Raw genomic sequence first — 18,411 nt, 5'->3', positions numbered from 1 at the left:
GAAGACAATCCCTTATTTAGTGGCCCTCAACCACAATTCAAGAGAACTGTCTGGAAGAGGCCACTGATACACAAACCCAAAGTCTGATATTTGTGCTTTACTGAGTCCCACTCATATGATTCAGTGGTTTGGACTTTCAGCTGTGATTGTCTATTATTCATAGGAATTGGTGGCTGGGGTTTTGGAATTCTTGGATTCAGTTCATGTTGAGAATATTCAAAATATTCAAATATTCAGGCGCTGCTGCAAAGTTAAAGTTGAACAAATATCACAATGGTATTTATTGATGAGGTGAATCACAAAATAGATTAGTAACATTTTCCAACAGTTGAGACAGATGGTCTAAACTCAGCAGGACGCTCCTGTCTGTGGCCTGTGTACATGCAGTATGTGAAGATATGTCAAGCTCACCCCCGAACCGCAGCAACTTGCAGCCTCTCCTCAAAGCTCCTCCTTGCACAGACCTCTCTGCCTGTAGCGTCACTCTGAGTTCACTTCAGTCCAGTCCCCTTCCCTAATCTCAAATACACACTAACGCACATCCACTGTCATCCATACAAACTCACACGCGCGCGCATACACGTTCACACAGCGCCGGACGCATTCGCAAGAACTCCGCGTCCTTCTCCTGCGCGCACAGGAGGACCTGTTGGATTGTACAGAGCGCACACGCTTTTCTTTAAGTTTTGCTGTGGTGCGAAGTTGTCAAACTACTTTTCACAAATTTCCCAGAATCTCTCTGAGGTGAAAACTTTTTTGTTTGTTGTTGGTTTCGGTGGGTCTTCCTCAATTCAGCAGCCTCGGATCTTTTGAGAGCACAAACTGGTTAATTGGAAAATCAAGTCCTCGAACCGCGCACTCGGAATCAAATCAGCATTTGACGCCTGCAAAAATGAATAATTCCGTGAAATAACTCGCTCCTGCGGACAAAAGGATTTCAAGGTATGTTCTTATCAGCCGTGACTATAGTCTGCGTGCATTACAATAATCCATTCATCTCGGAGGCGTCTTGCTGCCACAGTGCGTAATTTACTTTGATTTCAGCTGCAAGTTGAAACAGCCTCTCGCAGCCTCTTCGCTCCACAGTTGGTTTTACGCATTTGAATAGCTCTCAATGCATTCGCGCACTCGTGAGATAAGATAAACACACACACACACACAGGAAGAGAGGGGGGAGAGAGAGAGAGAGAGAGCAGTAGAATTTCTTTGAGGTCTCATTCTACATCTCTCCTTTACTCTCCCCTCATCATTGAATCCTTCCACATAGATTCCTGCTGTTTACTGTATCTGTCCTTCAGTCAAACCACCAGTCACGTGTGGATTCCCAAGGGTGTGTTCCTTGTGTGTTGTTTGGGACAGGTGCAGTTTGTGAGAATGGCTCCAGTGGGGGTCTAATAGAGTTGAGATAGAGGAAGTTCATATGCTGGCAAGTCCTCCTGAACAAAATTTTTTGATTTTGGAGTTTGCAAATAAAACTGACATGATATATTTGAGAGTAGAGGAGAATTTTTTTTTTTCTATCTGGATTTTGGGACATGCCCCTGTGGTGCACTTTGCCTCCCTCCATTATTCTTGACGTTCCTTTTCTCTCTCTTTGGCAGTGATAATCTCAGTGCAGCATCTCTTCTCGTGGAGTGAAGATGTATCTGCGTGTGTGTGCGCCGGCAGCACTGTTGGCTCTGCTGGTGCTGACTCTTGTGCTTCCCGGCGGCCTGGGCTGTCCCAGAAGCTGTAACTGCTACCAGGCCAACGAGGTCCACTGTACCTTCCGCTCCCTGCTCACTATACCACCTGGACTACCTTCACACACGCGACGCATAAACTTAGGGTGGGAAACACACACACACACACATGAAAGTGTACATGCATGCCTGTAAACACACACAAAGATTCCAAGCTAAAGCACTTTTATTCACCTTACAAACACTCACACAGTTTTGAATTAAGGTGACAAACTACAGTTTAGTAAGAAGCTCACATTGAAGTAATGATATATTTGTCGATTTATTAATGTCTGAGGTTAATTATTCTTAATCTGTGCTCCTGTAGGTTTAACAGCATCAGCAGGATCCCTGACAGCTCACTGGCCGGACTTGATAGAGCGGAACTACTCATGCTGCACAGCAACGATCTGCACCATCTGCCAGATGCAGCATTCAAAGATATGAAATCGCTGCAGGTAAACAAGGATCATATACATCTGCTCCTCTACAGTGAAAGTACAGAATCTGAGACTCGGTTCAGTTCTGGTATTAACATCCATCTGATCTGAACGCACCCAAATGCGTCCTGAGAACTGATCACTCAAACCACCTATGAACCACAGTTAAAACATATTTCTATGCATCTCTTTGTCCATACACCGATTAGTTTGCTGGCACTGCCACAATATCAACACGGATCAACACTCTCTATCTCTCTCTCCTGTTTGTGCCGACACGCAGACACACACTGATGCACACAGCTTAGTCATAGGACACATATATAAACTCAAACTGGGTATAAACAACTAAATGTGGTCGTTGCAAACACTAATGATGGACGTGACTTTTTGTATATAGCGCGGAAAGGTCAGATCTAATCACAGGTGGTCACAGGAAACACATTCAGGAGACATTTTAATACCAAATGTGAGCAGACAAACTTGTCGACTTGTTATCATATGTTAATATGAGGGCTGAACAGGGCCTGAATGGACATATTTAAAACCAGTGAAGAGAGCATGCAACATTGAAACTATCCAGTGAGGACCATGCAGGTACTTGTAGTATTTCAACTGTGCTTTTCTGCATAGCTCAGCTCTAAATCGTTCTACATATGTAGTACTTGTGGTTTCCTGTGTACATATCTCCCTAATGATGAGAGATGATATATGTAAATGGCACAAAACAGATTTCAGATTTTAAAGAGTCCCGCAGGGATTATCAAGATACACAGCATTTCTCGAAGGAAGGACAGGATGCCTCGTTGATAAATGTGTCTAAATCTTTCAGTCACTCATGAAAATTGATTGATCAAAGGATATATATCTTTCCATTTGATCTGTGAGCAGCCAACTAGTATGGAAATTGATACAGTTTACAAGATTCTGTCAACATTCTCAGCCCATTCTTCTAATCTCTGTACAATTTATACATCATTGACGCTCCATCATTCTTTTCACTGCTCAGTGACAAGGAAACACACTGGACGTTTTAGCACCATCCTAAGGGCAGAGTTAGCAGTCAGTGGGGAAATTATATTACTCAACAAGCAATTGTTCCCTTCATCTCCCAGGCAGATACTGATAAATATCCATTGTGTGATATTAGGATCCATATTTCCATGTGCTGACATAGTGATGTGCTAGATCTGTCCGCAGCTGGAGCTCTTCCAGCCAAGTAGCCTCCCCGGAGAGCAGATTTATCCTAAGCCTTGAAGAAACACAATTTCACAACTTGCCTTTTGTGGTGTACTGTGTCTTCTGAAAATTTCGGTGGGTTCATTGCACATGGCCAGATTAGCAATAGATCCCCGAGACTCTTCTGCAGAGGATAAAGGGCTAACATTTATATTTGAAAGTCCAAGATCTCCAGTGCTCGAATATCCTTTTTTTCCTTTGCTTTGACCTCGTAAACTCACAGCATGAATATATTGCCTGGTTTTATGCCGTGGGCTTTTTTCTCAATTCGTATACGTGAGATGGTGAGCAGCAGGAAATGTGTCCCCATGTTTTTTGAATTTACACAAGATGCATTCAGTCATTTCTGCTTACAAACAGTTTTTTCTGCCAACTCTTCCCCCTTATTCCAAGTCCCCTCACATGGTTTGTCATAAATTCAATTTACAAGCATGTGGTGTCCAGGGACAGTCGCTTCTTCATCAGCCTTGATGTTTATTATTTGATTGCTCTTCTAATCCTTCATTTCTTCCGCTCGCTTCATTTCCTGCGTCTCCACAGATACTCAAGCTGAGCTATAACAAGCTGAGTGAGATCTCTTCACCGCTGACCTTCTCTGGTCTGACCTCACTGCTGCGTCTCTACTTGGATCATAACCTCCTCCAACACGTCCATCCACGAGCCCTTCTCCAGCTGCCCAGCCTCAAACTGCTACGGCTGCAAGGGAACAGGCTGCATCAGCTGCACCCTCACACTCTGTGCACGCTGTCCCTCCTGAACACATATTACTTCTCGACACTCAGGTGAGCTTTAACATTAACTTTGACTTGAAAATGGGGAGAGCCCCTCCTAACCCTGATTAACTAATTTGTGCGAGCGTGACAATCAAGATCATGAAAAACATAATTGAACTCATCAATGGCAAAGTGATCAATAAATATAGTTAATCTCTTAAAGTCTGGCTTTCTCCATGACCGCTGTTCAGAAATGACATGCCCAAAATGAAAAATCTTTGCTCCTAAAGGATCTATAAGAATAATATTGGTGTATGCATCTGCAGGCTTGTATTTGTACAGCGGGATATGTTGAATCTTTAGGTAACATTTTGATTGTGAGTTATGTGTAAGAATCAGTATAGATGTTAGTAGGTCAAAGTAAATGAAGATAGAAAAGAACATGAATGAAAAATGTCATGTCTCACTAAAAAACTAACAAAAGTCTTAGAGTGAATATTCCCAATGAAATGATGCACTTGTAGCCCTAAACTTCTAGAAATCCATAGCACAATATCTGAACATTATAAGTGCCAAATTGTATTCTAATAAAGGGAAGATACATTTTACGTATAGGCATAATCCCACTATAGGTGTCTGTAACACAATTTGTACCATTTGAGATTTTGTTCACTTTATAACCACTATTAGTATTTTTGCCATTTAACACAATTGTTTTAAGCAAAAATAAACTAATTAATAAACTCGGGAAAATACTTCCCAGGTCTGGAAAAAAATGTAATACTGGATTGACACAAAGGTCAGATTGACATCGAAAGCTACATGAGTATAAGTCTTTGATACATGTCTTCTGTCTAAAGATGAAGGTAACAATGGAAATGATAAAGATGATGGAGGATTTTGTTACATCTGACCTGTCACCTCTCAGCGCCCACTCCCACATCCTTCCCTCTATTCCTCTATGACTTTTATTCTACCTCTAACCCCCCCCTCCCCACCCATCATATTGTCATTGTTCTATCTCTCTCTCCTTTAGACACTTAGACCTGTCCAACAACAGTCTGACCACGCTGCCCACAGACACCCTGGCGACAGCACCACTGCTTGAGACTCTCGGGCTGCAGGCTAACCCATGGAGTTGCGACTGTAGGATGAACTGGTTTCCCTCTTGGAGTCTGGCTCACCCAGGTGACTGTCACGCCTGATATATAATTAGTTTTTTACTTGCTATTCCTTGTCTCTCTCATGCAATTTTATTAATGTGCCATTGAAGTAGCTCAAGGGATAAGAAAGAGATATCCAGTTATCCAGCTCAAGGGATAAGAAAGAGATAAGTAGCAAAGGTGAAGAGAAACACAGTGAATGGATTTGGAAACAGCTGTTAATAATTTCACTCTATAAAAAGCCTTAAAACTGAAACATAATATTTCCAATCCAGACAGATAATTGTAAGATGGGCTAACATCCCTTTCAGATATATGTTATTGTGATACTTTCGTCATCTCTCCACCTGCTTCTCCTTAGACACTTCTCTCTTTCATCTCAGTTTTGTATCTCCTCCACATCTGTCTTGTGTCTGCTATTGAGATGTGAAAGAAGGCAGAGCTGTGAAATGTCTCATTGATATGCCAGACTTAACCTGCCATGACTAATTCACAATGACACCATGGATGTGTGCAGGCAGCTGAAACATGGGCTAATGATTGCAATGTTTTATGAAGTGATGCATATTTACGAGTGGATGAAGTCCCCATATCTAATTAGTCAGAGATATGAAGGGTAATGAAAGCTTAAAAAGAGATTAGACGAGAATAAGACAGCACTAATATGTGGAGATAGCTTTAATTAGCATTAGTATGTTTGTATAGTTTTCATGATGTTATGCACTGTTGATATGATAAGGCAGGCCTTTATGACATAATGTTCTCTGTCTCTTTCTTTCAATTAGGCTTAATGAAATGTCCCGGTGGCCCTCAGTGCCCAACCTGTGTGTCACCCAAATCCCTTCAAGGACGGGGCCTACTTGATCAGACTGATCTACCGTGCACGTCTCCTGTCATCACTTTCCCAGGGAGAAACACACCTTTGGAGACAGAACTCAGTGAAATCCAATCAAGTGAATCCTTCAGAGACCCTTTAGGCAGTGCCTCGGTGGGTCTGTCCGACGAACAAGGCAACAGTGTTGATCTGAGCTGCAACGTCACCCACTCCTCCAGCTCTCAGGATATTGCTCCTCCCCCAGATCTCTCCCTTTCCTCCTCCTCGCCAATCCCTCTCGCTCTGTCACTCTCCCTGGAATGCCCTGTGGAGAGAGAGAGCTATGAACAACTTTGGAGGATCCTGGCATACTACAGCGAGACTGCGGTTCGCCTCGAGAGGGAAATCATGCTGAGCAAAACCCCGATGTTGGCCTACCGCTACAGGCAGACGGCAGAGACGGATGGATATTATCACACTGGAGTAAAAGCTTCTGTTAAGGTCAGACCACAGTGGTTACTGCAACCAGCTATTAGCATCCAGCTAAACAGAGCACAGTCTAATGCCCACAAAATTCACCTTATATACTCAACAAGAGTTTCTGCTCATCCTGGCCCTACCTCTTTTCCCCCAGCATCCTTTCCTGCTCCTCATCCATGGGTTATGATTTCAAGGAATCAAACCATCACAGCAATGGCAGCCAAATCGGGCAGTAAGGTGGATCTCTCCTGCCCTCTTCTAAGTTCTGGTAACCCCAAAGTACGGTGGATTCTACCAGATGGATCCACACTCATAACCCCTTCCAGCAGTCTGGATGGTAGGCTGCAGGCCTCAGCCTTGGGTTTACATCTACAAAAAGTGCAGCTCTCAGATGCTGGAGTTTATTACTGTGTAGTTCAAGCTGGCATGGATGGAGATGTTCTCCCTGTGCGCCTGGCAGTGGAGGAGTCCTCTGTCCCACCTTCTGGAGAGCAAGTGGGACCGCCTGTGACTGGACCAGTTGGGGAGGCTGTCAGTCTGTCCTGCAATGCGTCGGGTTCACCAGCACCTTATTTGAGTTGGGTGTTGCCAGATGGAAATATACTACGATCTGGATTAGCTGTATCGGGTGGACTCACTGTACAACCAAATGGGAGTCTGTCTTTGTCCAAGCTTTCTCTGAGGGATGCTGGTCATTACCGTTGCATTGCAGTCAACCATTATGGTAGTGACTCTTTGTCCATGCAGTTGGAAGTAAAACCACAACACCCTCCTCTGTTCAGAACTTCATTTCCCAGAGGGCCACAGTCAGCTGCTGGCCGGTCAACCAAGATACGAGCCCCTTTATTACGTCAGATGGAGGAAGGATCAGGGGATGAAGAGGAAGAAGAAGAGAAAACTCTAAGGAAGCGTCCAAGACCTAACCAGGCGCTCCCGAACAGACGGTATCCATTTGGAAAACCAAGAAGACCTGGGCCCGTTAGAGAAGGTACCCTGAGAAGAGGAGAAGGGCCTGTATCCTCCACTGACCAGAGAAGAAACCGCTTTGACAATAGACACAGAGTCACCACAAACAAACAAAGAATAGATCCTAAGAAATGGGCAGACATTCTGGCTAAAATACGTCAAAAGACGACTAGCACTATTAACAGCCAAACTGTTACAGTAGAGCCCTCAGCTGAACCGATGGGAACAAGCAAAGACAGAGATACAGCAAGAGATGATGGAGTGTTTGATACAGAGAGAGTTAGAGTTAATGGAGCAGGGTCGGAAGCAGAAACTGAGGGGTCATCTGTTGATGACACTGTTTTACAAGAGGAAGGCCTGCAAGCATTTCATCCTGTTCCCACGGAAATGCAGACACACACAGAGACACCAATAGATACAGCGATAGACAGAGGAAGAGGGAGCTCAACAGAAACAGAGACGGACATAGAGACCAAGACACAAATGCAGCCTCCAAACCCAGGACCACAGACAGAGACAGTGACAAACTCGGAGGAGCAGAAAGAACCAGTTACATCTAAGCCAATCTCTGGAAGTAATGAAATTGTGCCAGCACCAGATAATGGAGATAACAGAGAGGCAAACCCCAACCCAGCTAGAACCAGAGCGCAGAACCCCCGGCAGAGACTCTTACCAAACTTGGTTCCAAATTCTCGACCTCAAAGCCCTTGGAATTCTCGCAGGAGGCTCGGACAGCAAAGACGAATCATCAACAGGCCCAGGGTGCAACCTTTGACCCCACCCCGACCTCTCCCTGACCTTACACACCAGAGGTCACAAACAGGAACACCTAACACTACCACTGATCAAAGTAATATATCCCTGCTGGCCTCAACAACCACACATCCATCTACTTTATTGACAAGGAATGACCATATTAAGACCACTTCAAATGGTGTGGCACTTAATCCTCTTTCTCCCCCTGTTTCTTACACTCTGGGTATCTCAACCTCTGCCCCCCCCTTAACCTCATTATCCCCCTCTCACACAATCCCACATATAGACACGATGAGTCATTCAGCGGACATCCCAGACACTGCAGAGTCCACACTTTTCAACACAGGGACACCAGCACCCACTCACTCTGATGTTGTGATCTCAGAGACACATGTGCCAGACACACAGGCCGGGACACTTACACATGGTGTACAGACACACACAAAAACACACACAGCCTTAGGTAAACATGTCGATAGACCCTCGAGCAAACACAGTGAAGAGCAGGAGAGGAATTTGTCGGGTATGCCATATGTATCTCATTCCACCACTGTCTCCTACATTCACTCATCCGCTGTTTCCTCCACAGTCTCTAGTGCAGCTACAGCTACTCCTGCAAAAACTATGACTCTTCCAACCCCTCTCGAGAGTGAAGAAAGACTTCCTAATCCTCCGACAACTACTTTACCAATCCTGTCCAGTACAACTACCATTATTATTCCAACATTAAGCACTACCAGAAGTACCACAACCAGTCTTACCTCTACAGCTACCACAACTGCTCCTACATCAACTACTCCCACTACCACAGCTATTTCTTCAACTAGGCCTTCTACCACTACAACAACAACAACTACTGCAACAAGCACTAAAACATCATTCAAAGCTGTTCCCACAACACCAAACCATAGTACGACAACTACTGTTAAAACTTCTACTCCTACTACGAGGAGTACTACAATGACCACCTCAGTCAAAACTTCTCCAACCACTACTCGGGCACCTTCTACTGTTACATCGACTACTACTACCACCACAACAATGACATCAACAAGTACCATAGCATCATTCAGAGAGAGGTCAAGCATTGGCCGAGTTGACACCCCAGGGAGGCCTGTTCCTGGGGCTTCAAACCAGAGTCGATCACCTCCTGACTGGAAGAACCCTGGGGCTAATTCTATCCCTGACTCACACAGCAGCAGGCCACGCTGGTCCCCCCCGCTCCCTGTTGTCCCTGGGGTGAGTTCAGATCAATTCAATTACATAATATTGATATTCTGCAGGGTCTCAGGAGGTTAAACCAGTAAATGGTTCTTAATGCAAGGAAACACATTACAACACAAATAAGAGCTAAGGTAGGACCAACAACCAGTTCTTTATTTATTAATTAATACACATTTATTTGTTCACTGCTTCTAGTCATTTATCCAATTAGCTATTTATTTCACTACACTTTTAAATGTAATTTGCAGTTTGTGTATATAGAGCTATTCTTCTTCGTTTGTCAGCTAAGTGGAACTTCAATTCACATTTCCTTTTTTTCTAAGTGAGTGCTGGCCCAGAAAATAACAATACACACAGACACACAACTCTACACTGTGCGGGGCCTCGGGCAGAAGCTTAGCAGAAAAAACAATAGATCTGAAAATAGCCTAATCTGTCTACATGACCTGCTGTTAAACCTGAGGGATATGTATGACAATTCTTCAATATCATGGATTTTCGAGAGCTCTGCCAGGGTCTCTGTCAGATCTACAGAAGTGATGAAAAACACATGTTCCAAAATCGACAACATTTTGTGCTCTTAGAGCTTAATCCCAGTGGATTAATTGTTAATTAATTTCCAGAGCCGTGTTGGCAACTCGCTTCAAACCAAACCACTGGGTCCACCACCAAAGGGTCATTCAAAATCTGGGATGACAGTAATTTGTAAAGTGTGTAAATTATCCACAAATTCAGCATTAAGAATTTCGCTAATTAACAACATCTCGGTTATGAGTGAAAAACTTTTCTGAATAAACGTATTAATAATGTTCTTTTTCCTTTACTCCTTGTGTTTTAATTGTAATATATATCTTTATCTATAGGTATAGATATATATCAATTTTGAGAGCTTGGCCAGTCATTAGTTAATTACGGTGTAATAATAATTCACATTCATTCTTCTTTTAAGTTATGCTGAACTCCAATCACATACTGCTTAGCTACCATATGATTTATTTATGGTTTTACTTGTGCTAATAATCTGTTTTGTAAATCTTTCTCACAGGCCCCAGTCGTGAGATCTAGACCAAGAATTGCAGACCCACACATCAGGACAGTGTCATTCCCAGCAGAGAGCATTGCCAGGCTGGCTTGTGAAGCTCAAGGGGAGCCAAAACCTTCCATCACATGGACCAAGGTTGCCACAGGTACACACTTAGCAGATACAGACACATTTATTTGAGCATAGTCACATAAACGAAACACCAGTAACTGTCAAGTATCGGTTTTAGCTTCAGGTTTTGTTTATGCAAAGTATCCACCTGGAGACCAATCAAACCTGGTTCACTGACGGAGCTTTTTGATTATGTCAGGAAACACATAACTGTTTGTTTTTCATCTAGAACGCCATTATGCATGTGTCGTATATATGGTGAAAAAACTGCAGGTTTCACATTTAAAATGAAACAAATAAAGCTTTTTATTTATATCCTGATCTAATGGATTTGAAGGAAGTCAGTCTCCACTTCAATATGTACAATAACTGAATGAATAAAAACACATTTTGCACTGTAGAAATAACCCATCAACACCCATCATTACACTCTGGCATGCGTGCAATAGGCTTTTCTCTAGGTTGCCATGTGGGAAAGATATATTGCATGAAAATAATGGAACATTTTGTGAACTGCATCACTGGCTTTGCTTCACGCTGTGCCACTCGGCGTGTCCCAGTTTCTCCTTTCCTCCCTGTCTCTTACTCATTCTCCAACTTTCTGTCCCAATTTGTTTCTGTTTTTCCCCACTGCTCTCTCTTGCTGTCTGTCTGTTTGTCTTACTGTCTCCCTTTTTGTTCTGTCTCTCAGGGGCGGTGATGTCAATCCACTCCAAGGCTGAGCATTTTGAGGTCCTGCCAAATGGCACCCTTGTTATCCTTAATGTGCAGCTGCAGGACAGAGGCACATACATCTGCAGTGCCAACAGCTTCCTGGGTCGAGACAGGTAAGGTTATTGATTCCAGCTATGAAGATTAATGCTCTATGAGCCATTTATTCAAAATGAACACAGGACACAACATTTTTTGAATTAATTATGGAAGCCCATTGCAGTTTAATTATTAAGTGTAATATATTTTTCAAACAAATTAAAATTGGAACTTTTCCAATAGCTCTTGGTTCACCTTTTTTTAAGCAGCTTTAAGATACATGCAGAAGTTTGTGACCCTATATGCAAGTGTAAATTCGTTGTTTATTGTGTCCATGTTCCTGTCAGGACTTCTGTTGGAGTTATGTATGTAGGGCTGAGTGTTTTCTTTATGTACCATATCTGGTTTGTTTTTATTTAAAAATATAAAAGATGAATATTTATTTTTCTGTTTGCTTTGCTCTTCCATGACAGGTTGCTAACCACCCTGGAAGTATGGACCCGCCCCCCTCGTATGCAGCTGGCGAGTTACAGAGAAGCCACCATTCATCAGGGTGGATATGTGCTCTTGGAGTGCCAGGCAGATGGTGTTCCCGCCCCTCTGCTGTCTTGGGTTCTGCCTGATCGTTCTGTCCTGACGTCGGCGGGCCCCTCCGCCAGTCGCATATTCATGGACACAAATGGAACCCTCCACATTCCTGCAACTTTACCAAGTGACAGGGGAGTGTATCGCTGTGTGGCCTCAAACACAGCAGGTGCTGCCACTTCCTCTGTGCGTGTACACGTGTCCTCTCTGCCCCCGGTGATACAGCAACCCAGAGAGGAACACCTGCACTTGTCTCCAGGGAGGCCTGTTTATGCCCACTGCTCTGCCCGAGGTGCCCCACCACCAGTTCTGCGCTGGCGAATACCAGATGGGACTCTGGTTCGCCCATCTCAGTTTCTCCATGGCAACCTCTTCGTCTTGCCCAATGGGACCCTGCATATCAGAGGTGTTGGACCAAAGGACTCGGGGAGTTACGAGTGCACAGCAAGTAACGCTGTTGGAGCCGATAAGAGAACAGTGAGAGTTAAAGTCGATGGGGAAGCAGAAGGCAGAAAAAGTGAAGCAGGTTCAGGAAAAGAAAACACACAAGCAGTTGCTGTTGAAAAACCGTCTCCTACATATCCACTCAACAAAGACAGAACTTTATTTTTCCCTCGAAACCCCACAAATACATTCAACTCCCCTAAACTTCCCCCTCCATTGCCCGCTGATAGATCCAGGACCAGGTCTTCTCACCCTCACCAACCCGAATCCACTATCTCATCTCCGAAACTCAATAAAACAGGCACCACCCTCCAAACACACTTTACTGACATCAGCAAAACTACACTTCCCTCTCCCTCCCAACCATCCACAGTGCCTGCACAAAACACAAAAATCGTGCAGAGTATTGTAAACAAGACAGGAGTTAGTTTTTCTTCCTCCTCTGACAAAAGCAGAGCTTCAGCTGTTCTGCAACCCTTGCCTGTCTCCCCCTTCAGCAACGCCCGTATTGTCTCCACATCCCCCTCCATTACTACTGTCTTCTACGGGGGGATTTTGCAGCTCCACTGTTCTGTAACTGGCAACCCACCCCCCATTATCCTTTGGAGGACCCCAAACAGGAAACTGGTGGACATGCACTTCAGGTACAAGGGGTGCGGGTTTATGTGAGATAAGAGATCACTAATTATTTTAAATGATTTATTAACCCTGTTGGCACCATGTCTTATACCATATTATTCTATATTTGTGTCTACATTGGAATTAAAGCTACGACCGTCGTCTGAAGGTGCATCCTAATGGCACCCTGTCAGCCCAGGCTGTAACTGAGAAGGACGCTGGAGACTACCTCTGTATCGCTCGCAACAAGGTCGCAGATGATTATCGGCTCCTGCGCGTTGCTGTGGCTACCAAGCCCGCCAAGATCGAGTCAAAACATCCACTCAATCAGATGGTGTCTTTGGGCAAGCCGCTGAAGGTGATTTTAATCACTCCCTTTCTGCTATTAATGATGATGTTATTTATTTTCCGTAAACAAATAACATCAATAACAAGATTGATCTCGTTCCCATCAGGTGGATTGTCAGGCGTCCGGGCTGCCTGACCCAGCTGTTCATTGGAGTCTACCAGATGGCACCATGGTGAACAGTGTGTTGCAGGGGGAGGACAGGGGAGGACGAGCACGGAGGCTCACTGTTTTTGACAATGGGACTCTACTGGTTCCGGCAGTGGGCATGGGGGAGGAAGGGGAGTACACGTGCTATGCTGAAAATCAAGGAGGTCAAGACATGATGAAGGTAAAAGAACATTTCATCCCGGAGAGGACTTTATAATTATAATTATTATTTTATTTTGTTTTGAAGAATAAACACAAATTGACATCTTCTGTTTTATGTACAGACTTATATCCAAATTTGCTGCAATTTCAGTTTGCATTCTAAATCCAAGCATTGAAAAACAAATTGCTAATATTAATTTATTCATTCCTTTAAGGTCAATGTGAAGGTCATGATGACACCTCCACCAACCCTCACAGACGAGAGAAGCTATCACGTCATCAAAGTACGTCTGTGGGCAACTGCCACAATTCGCTGCCAGGCCTCAGGGGGTCCTGCCTCAACGGTGACATGGTTCTCCCCGGCGGGCCGTGTGATTCCACGAAGTATGGGCTCTGGCCACTACTCCGAGAGGGTTGTGGTGGTCTCAGAAGGAACTCTGGAGGTGCGTCTGGCCCAAAAGATTGACACGGGAAACTATACATGCCGAGCAAGCAGCTTGGCTGGGGAGAGGAGCACAACCGTGGGCCTGGAGGTGGAGGTTTTGAACCCTGTGACGAGTGGCCAGGTGGGAGGAAGAATTGCTAACAATGTACCCAGTAGTGGTAAATCAGGCGTTAATATAGATAACGCAAGAATAATCCAGTATGGAAATAACAATAGAGCCTGGAGCAGGCTGGGTAGTAATAATGGCTACAGTGATAAAAATGGGAATAAAAGCAACACAGAACCAAACACTGGCAATAACACAGTAGCCACTAACTTTAATCCTGCCCCCAGGAGTGATAGTCAGAATGAATTCAACAGACCTGTCAGTGGGATAACAACACAACTTGGTAGCAGTGCATCCAATTTCGGGGTGAGCAGGGCAAGGAATTTAGGAGTTACAGCGGATAACACTGAAATGAGCCGATATAGACCTGGCATTGTTAGCAGTGTTAGTAATAGTGAGAGTAGCAGTCACGGCACAGTTAGAGGAGAAAGTGTACAAAGGAATCCAGGGAGTATTTATAATGAAGTCGTTGCAGGAAGGGCTGGTGCTGATGATAACACAAGCAGAGATAATGGCAGGATAAGTGGCATTTCTAGAAATGTTGCTGTAAGCAGCAGAGGAACTAATAGTGGAGCTGGTACTGGCACACTCAGAGGAAATTGGTTCGGTCGGAGCAGCAATATAGACGTTACCAATGATGACAGCAGGAATAGTGGTGCTATAGCTTCTAGTAATACAGGCGCTAAATACTCTACTAACAAAGTTGTGGGTGTGGTAACGACAGTGAAGCAGCGAGCTGTGAAAGGCCAGAATGTTCTTTTGCCATGCCCCTCCCAAGGCTCCCCTCCCCCTCGCCTGGCCTGGCTTCTGCCTGGTAACGGCGTCTTGCCGGCTCCTTACTATGGCAGTCGTCTCACTGTGCACAGGAACGGCTCATTGGAGCTGCGGGGTGTGCGGGCGACCGATGCTGGGACCTTGGTTTGTGTTGTGAGAGGTGAGAGAGGAGAAACAAGAATACAGGTGGAGCTGGAGGTCTCTGAGCCACAGGAGGAGGCCAGGTCTCCACATAGAGGACCAGCTGTGGAAAGACCCGTGCAGAAAACTGACGGTTTAATCGAGGCACCTAAATTAGGAGCATCGTTGGCTTCAGCCCAGTCTTTCAGCTCAGTTTTGCCTGAGAAGCTTCATCCAAGAAACCCGGTCACTCAAATGCCACTGCGGAGGGGCCTGAGTTCACCTGCTGCACCTCGTCCCCTGGGCCCTCCACCCCGCTCCCCCGGCCCTGTCCCAGAGCAGGCAGTGAGCAGCAGAACTGCCTCCTTGGTGACCATCATTAACGGAGAGAACCTTCGCCTGCCATGCCCTCAAACCCCAGGCTATACCCAGGGAGCCCTCTCATGGACCACGCCCAGTGGCAAGGTGCTGTCTCGGGGTGAGAGTGGTGACTCGGGCCATTACCTAGTCCAAGAGGACGGGACACTCGCGGTGCAACAGGCCTCCGTGTTCGACCGAGGCACCTACACCTGCAGGTCCGCCAGCAACGACTCCTCCACCGTTTCACTCCTCACGGTTCCTGTCATCGTCATTGCCTACCCCCCACGAATCACAGCAGGCCCCTCACCTGTGACCTACACACGGCCGGGGGTTGCTGTGGAGCTGCCGTGCCAGACCATAGCAACGCCCCGCGCAACCGTGACCTGGGAAACGCCGGACCTGACACAGCTGAGGGTGATGGGCCAGGCTCGCATCTATGGCAACCGCTACCTTAGTCCTCAGGGCTCGTTGGTGATACAGAACCCGACAAGTCGCGATACAGGGTTTTACCGATGCACCGCGAAAAACGTAATAGGAGTGGACAGCAAGGCGACCTACCTACACGTTATATAAGGGAGTGATGCAAACACACGACACATGAGCAATAGAAAGACAGAGACCCGCCAGTCTTCTCTAATGGTGAATGGACTCCACTGCTGTCAACACCATGTGTCCCTCATGCCCAAAAGGAACTGCAAGGCTCTGTGCAGGAGATACTGTTCAATCTCAGAGAAGACACTACTAATATAAAGTACATGTCTCATGTCATTGTATTTCTTAAGGTATAATTTTCCATTACTGTATTGTTTTTATGTCAGAAGTTGTCAGAGCCACATGTTTTGCCTCTACAGGAACAAAGTATGTTGCATAAGGATTGTTTTATTTAGCTTGTGGTACATAACCTCTTGTTCTCTTCTTGTCTGTCCATCATCTAACTGAGCTGTTTCCCTGACTTTTGTTAAAAGAATATGGACAAAATCAGTATCTGAAAAATCCAAGAACAATGCATTTACATCTTGTGTACAAACTACTAACGTTTTCATCATGTCAAAACCCCCTGAAGCTTTAAGTGTTTGTCAGGGATTATGGGATCATTCTTCCATTCTGCAGAGTCTCATACAAAAATAATATACAATACCACATAAATGCAATACAAATCCCCCAAAGCAACCTTTTTTTCTTGGCTTTATTGCTTTACTATGTGTTATAACATTAAACTAAAGTGTACAGCATTGAGTCACTGTATGATATTGACGCCACTCGTCATCCGTTTATCTTTTTTTTTATACATAATGTAACATAATATAATCTTTCATTTTGTCTCATATTTATAAACTTGTTTGTAAAATGTTGCACATTGGAATTTGAATATAAATAATATTACACTTTAAAACTATTTAAATATGTTTTTGCCTACTCTATGTAGCAAAGAATAATTTAAACAGGCCCCATTATTTGCCTTCACATTAGATCTTTGACAGACTTGATGACAGAGGACGTCAGCGTTACGATCCAGCCAAACACCAGCTACTTATTTGTGGGTTTCAAACCGTGGCATCAACTAAATCTCACATTCTGACAATATTACTGGGGCAGAACAAGATGTGGTACAAAGCACTCATGTTAACACATAAGTCAACCATTGGAAGAGTGATTGTCATGATTAGATTTGACAACGATTGTATAAATATGCGTGTGGTCCAAGAGTTCTGCCCTGAGGATGTTCACAATTCAAGAAGCTTATAGATTGCAAGTCTGTTTTCATTTAGTCCTTAAATTATTTGTTTTGTAAAGACTCTTTTGTGAAACACCAGTGTTTTTTCGTGAAAAAGAGGAAACTTTTAAATGTTACTATGTATGTCAGACGTCTCATTAGCCGTGAAGGAATGATTGCTATATTTTCAACTGCTTCATTTTATAAATAAAAATGGAAATAATTGAAAGTGTTACTCCATGAAACGTCAACAGCAGACACGCACTTCTGTTCAGATATGGTTCACACACAGTGTGTGTGCGTGCGTTAGTTTGTGTAGGAAGTAAGAGGGAGAAAAGACAACACCTAGTGGGAGTGCGACAGTGAGGAAAGGAACTTCTCCGTGGGTGTATTATGAGAACAGAAACTCTTTATCCGCAGCTCAGCTGTCAAACCAGGAAATGGGGTCTTAACTGTGGATGAGACACATGTTGATGACATCATATTCCTCTCTCTGGAAAACGCAATAAAAGTCACAGTAGCCTGCAGGGCGACTGCGCACACCACCAACCCGTGCTCACACCTGCCAAGTGTTGTTTATACTGGGATTCAATGAATAGCTAAACTGCATTCAGAAAAAAACCATGAGTGCTTGCTTTTTCTCATCTTGCAGCTTTATGCTAAAAATCATATAAATAGTGTTTTTTTCTCTCACTAATCTGAACTCAATTCCCCATAATGACAAATCTGAGTTTTAGACACTTTGTAGATTCTCTAAAAATGAACCTGAAGTATTACAGTGACATAAATATTCAGAGCCTTTATTCTGTCCTTAGTTCAGCCAAAGGTGCATCAACCTTTGGCAACCTTTTGCAGCCTTAAGTCTTGGCTTTGATGCAACAAGCTTTGCACATCTGGATTTGGATACTTTGCGTCTCAAGCGCTGTCAGACTGGATGAGGACTGTCGGTGGGAAGCCATATTCATATCTCTCCAGAGAAGTTTGTTTGGGTACAACAGGCTGGCTCACCTCGGGGACAAATACAGAGTTGTCCCTAAGCCACACCTGTGTTGTTTGGCTGTGTACGTCCAGTCATGGTCCCGGTTGTTCCAAACCTCTTCCCTTTCAGGATAATGAAGTCCATGAGCTCCTGGAAAACTAAATCCTTTGATGCAGCAGTTTTTGTAGC

The 18,411-nt window shown here is 44.4% G+C and overlaps 1 protein-coding gene across 1 annotated transcript; it reads left to right on the top strand.

Moving 5' to 3' along the window:
• The first annotated feature begins 516 nt into the window (after positions 1-516).
• On the top strand, positions 517-17,472 carry LOC128456444 (matrix-remodeling-associated protein 5). Its single transcript, XM_053440628.1, has 12 exons — positions 517-942; positions 1,602-1,828; positions 2,050-2,179; positions 3,941-4,182; positions 5,150-5,301; positions 6,062-9,531; positions 10,562-10,703; positions 11,361-11,496; positions 11,893-13,092; positions 13,217-13,424; positions 13,522-13,743; positions 13,940-17,472. Exons 2-12 carry the CDS (start codon positions 1,641-1,643, stop codon positions 16,100-16,102), a joined length of 8,253 nt encoding a protein of 2,750 aa, XP_053296603.1. The 5' UTR covers positions 517-942; positions 1,602-1,640; the 3' UTR covers positions 16,103-17,472.
• Positions 17,473-18,411: the final 939 nt, after the last annotated feature.

Source organism: Pleuronectes platessa, chromosome 14 (assembly GCF_947347685.1).
Source record: "Pleuronectes platessa chromosome 14, fPlePla1.1, whole genome shotgun sequence".
Taxonomy (NCBI): Eukaryota; Metazoa; Chordata; class Actinopteri; order Pleuronectiformes; family Pleuronectidae; genus Pleuronectes; species Pleuronectes platessa.
The sequence above is the reverse complement of the archived record's forward strand: the minus strand, read 5'-3'. Positions and strand labels throughout refer to the sequence as shown.

Bases quoted from the DNA above. Each gene is read 5' to 3' on its own strand.
- LOC128456444 (XM_053440628.1), top strand. From the start codon at position 1,641: ATGTATCTGCGTGTGTGTGCGCCGGCAGCACTGTTGGCTCTGCTGGTG. The intron at 1,829-2,049 runs GTGGGAAACACA...GTGCTCCTGTAG, and splicing joins ACGCGACGCATAAACTTAGG to GTTTAACAGCATCAGCAGGA. The intron at 4,183-5,149 runs GTGAGCTTTAAC...TCTCTCCTTTAG, and splicing joins TATTACTTCTCGACACTCAG to ACACTTAGACCTGTCCAACA.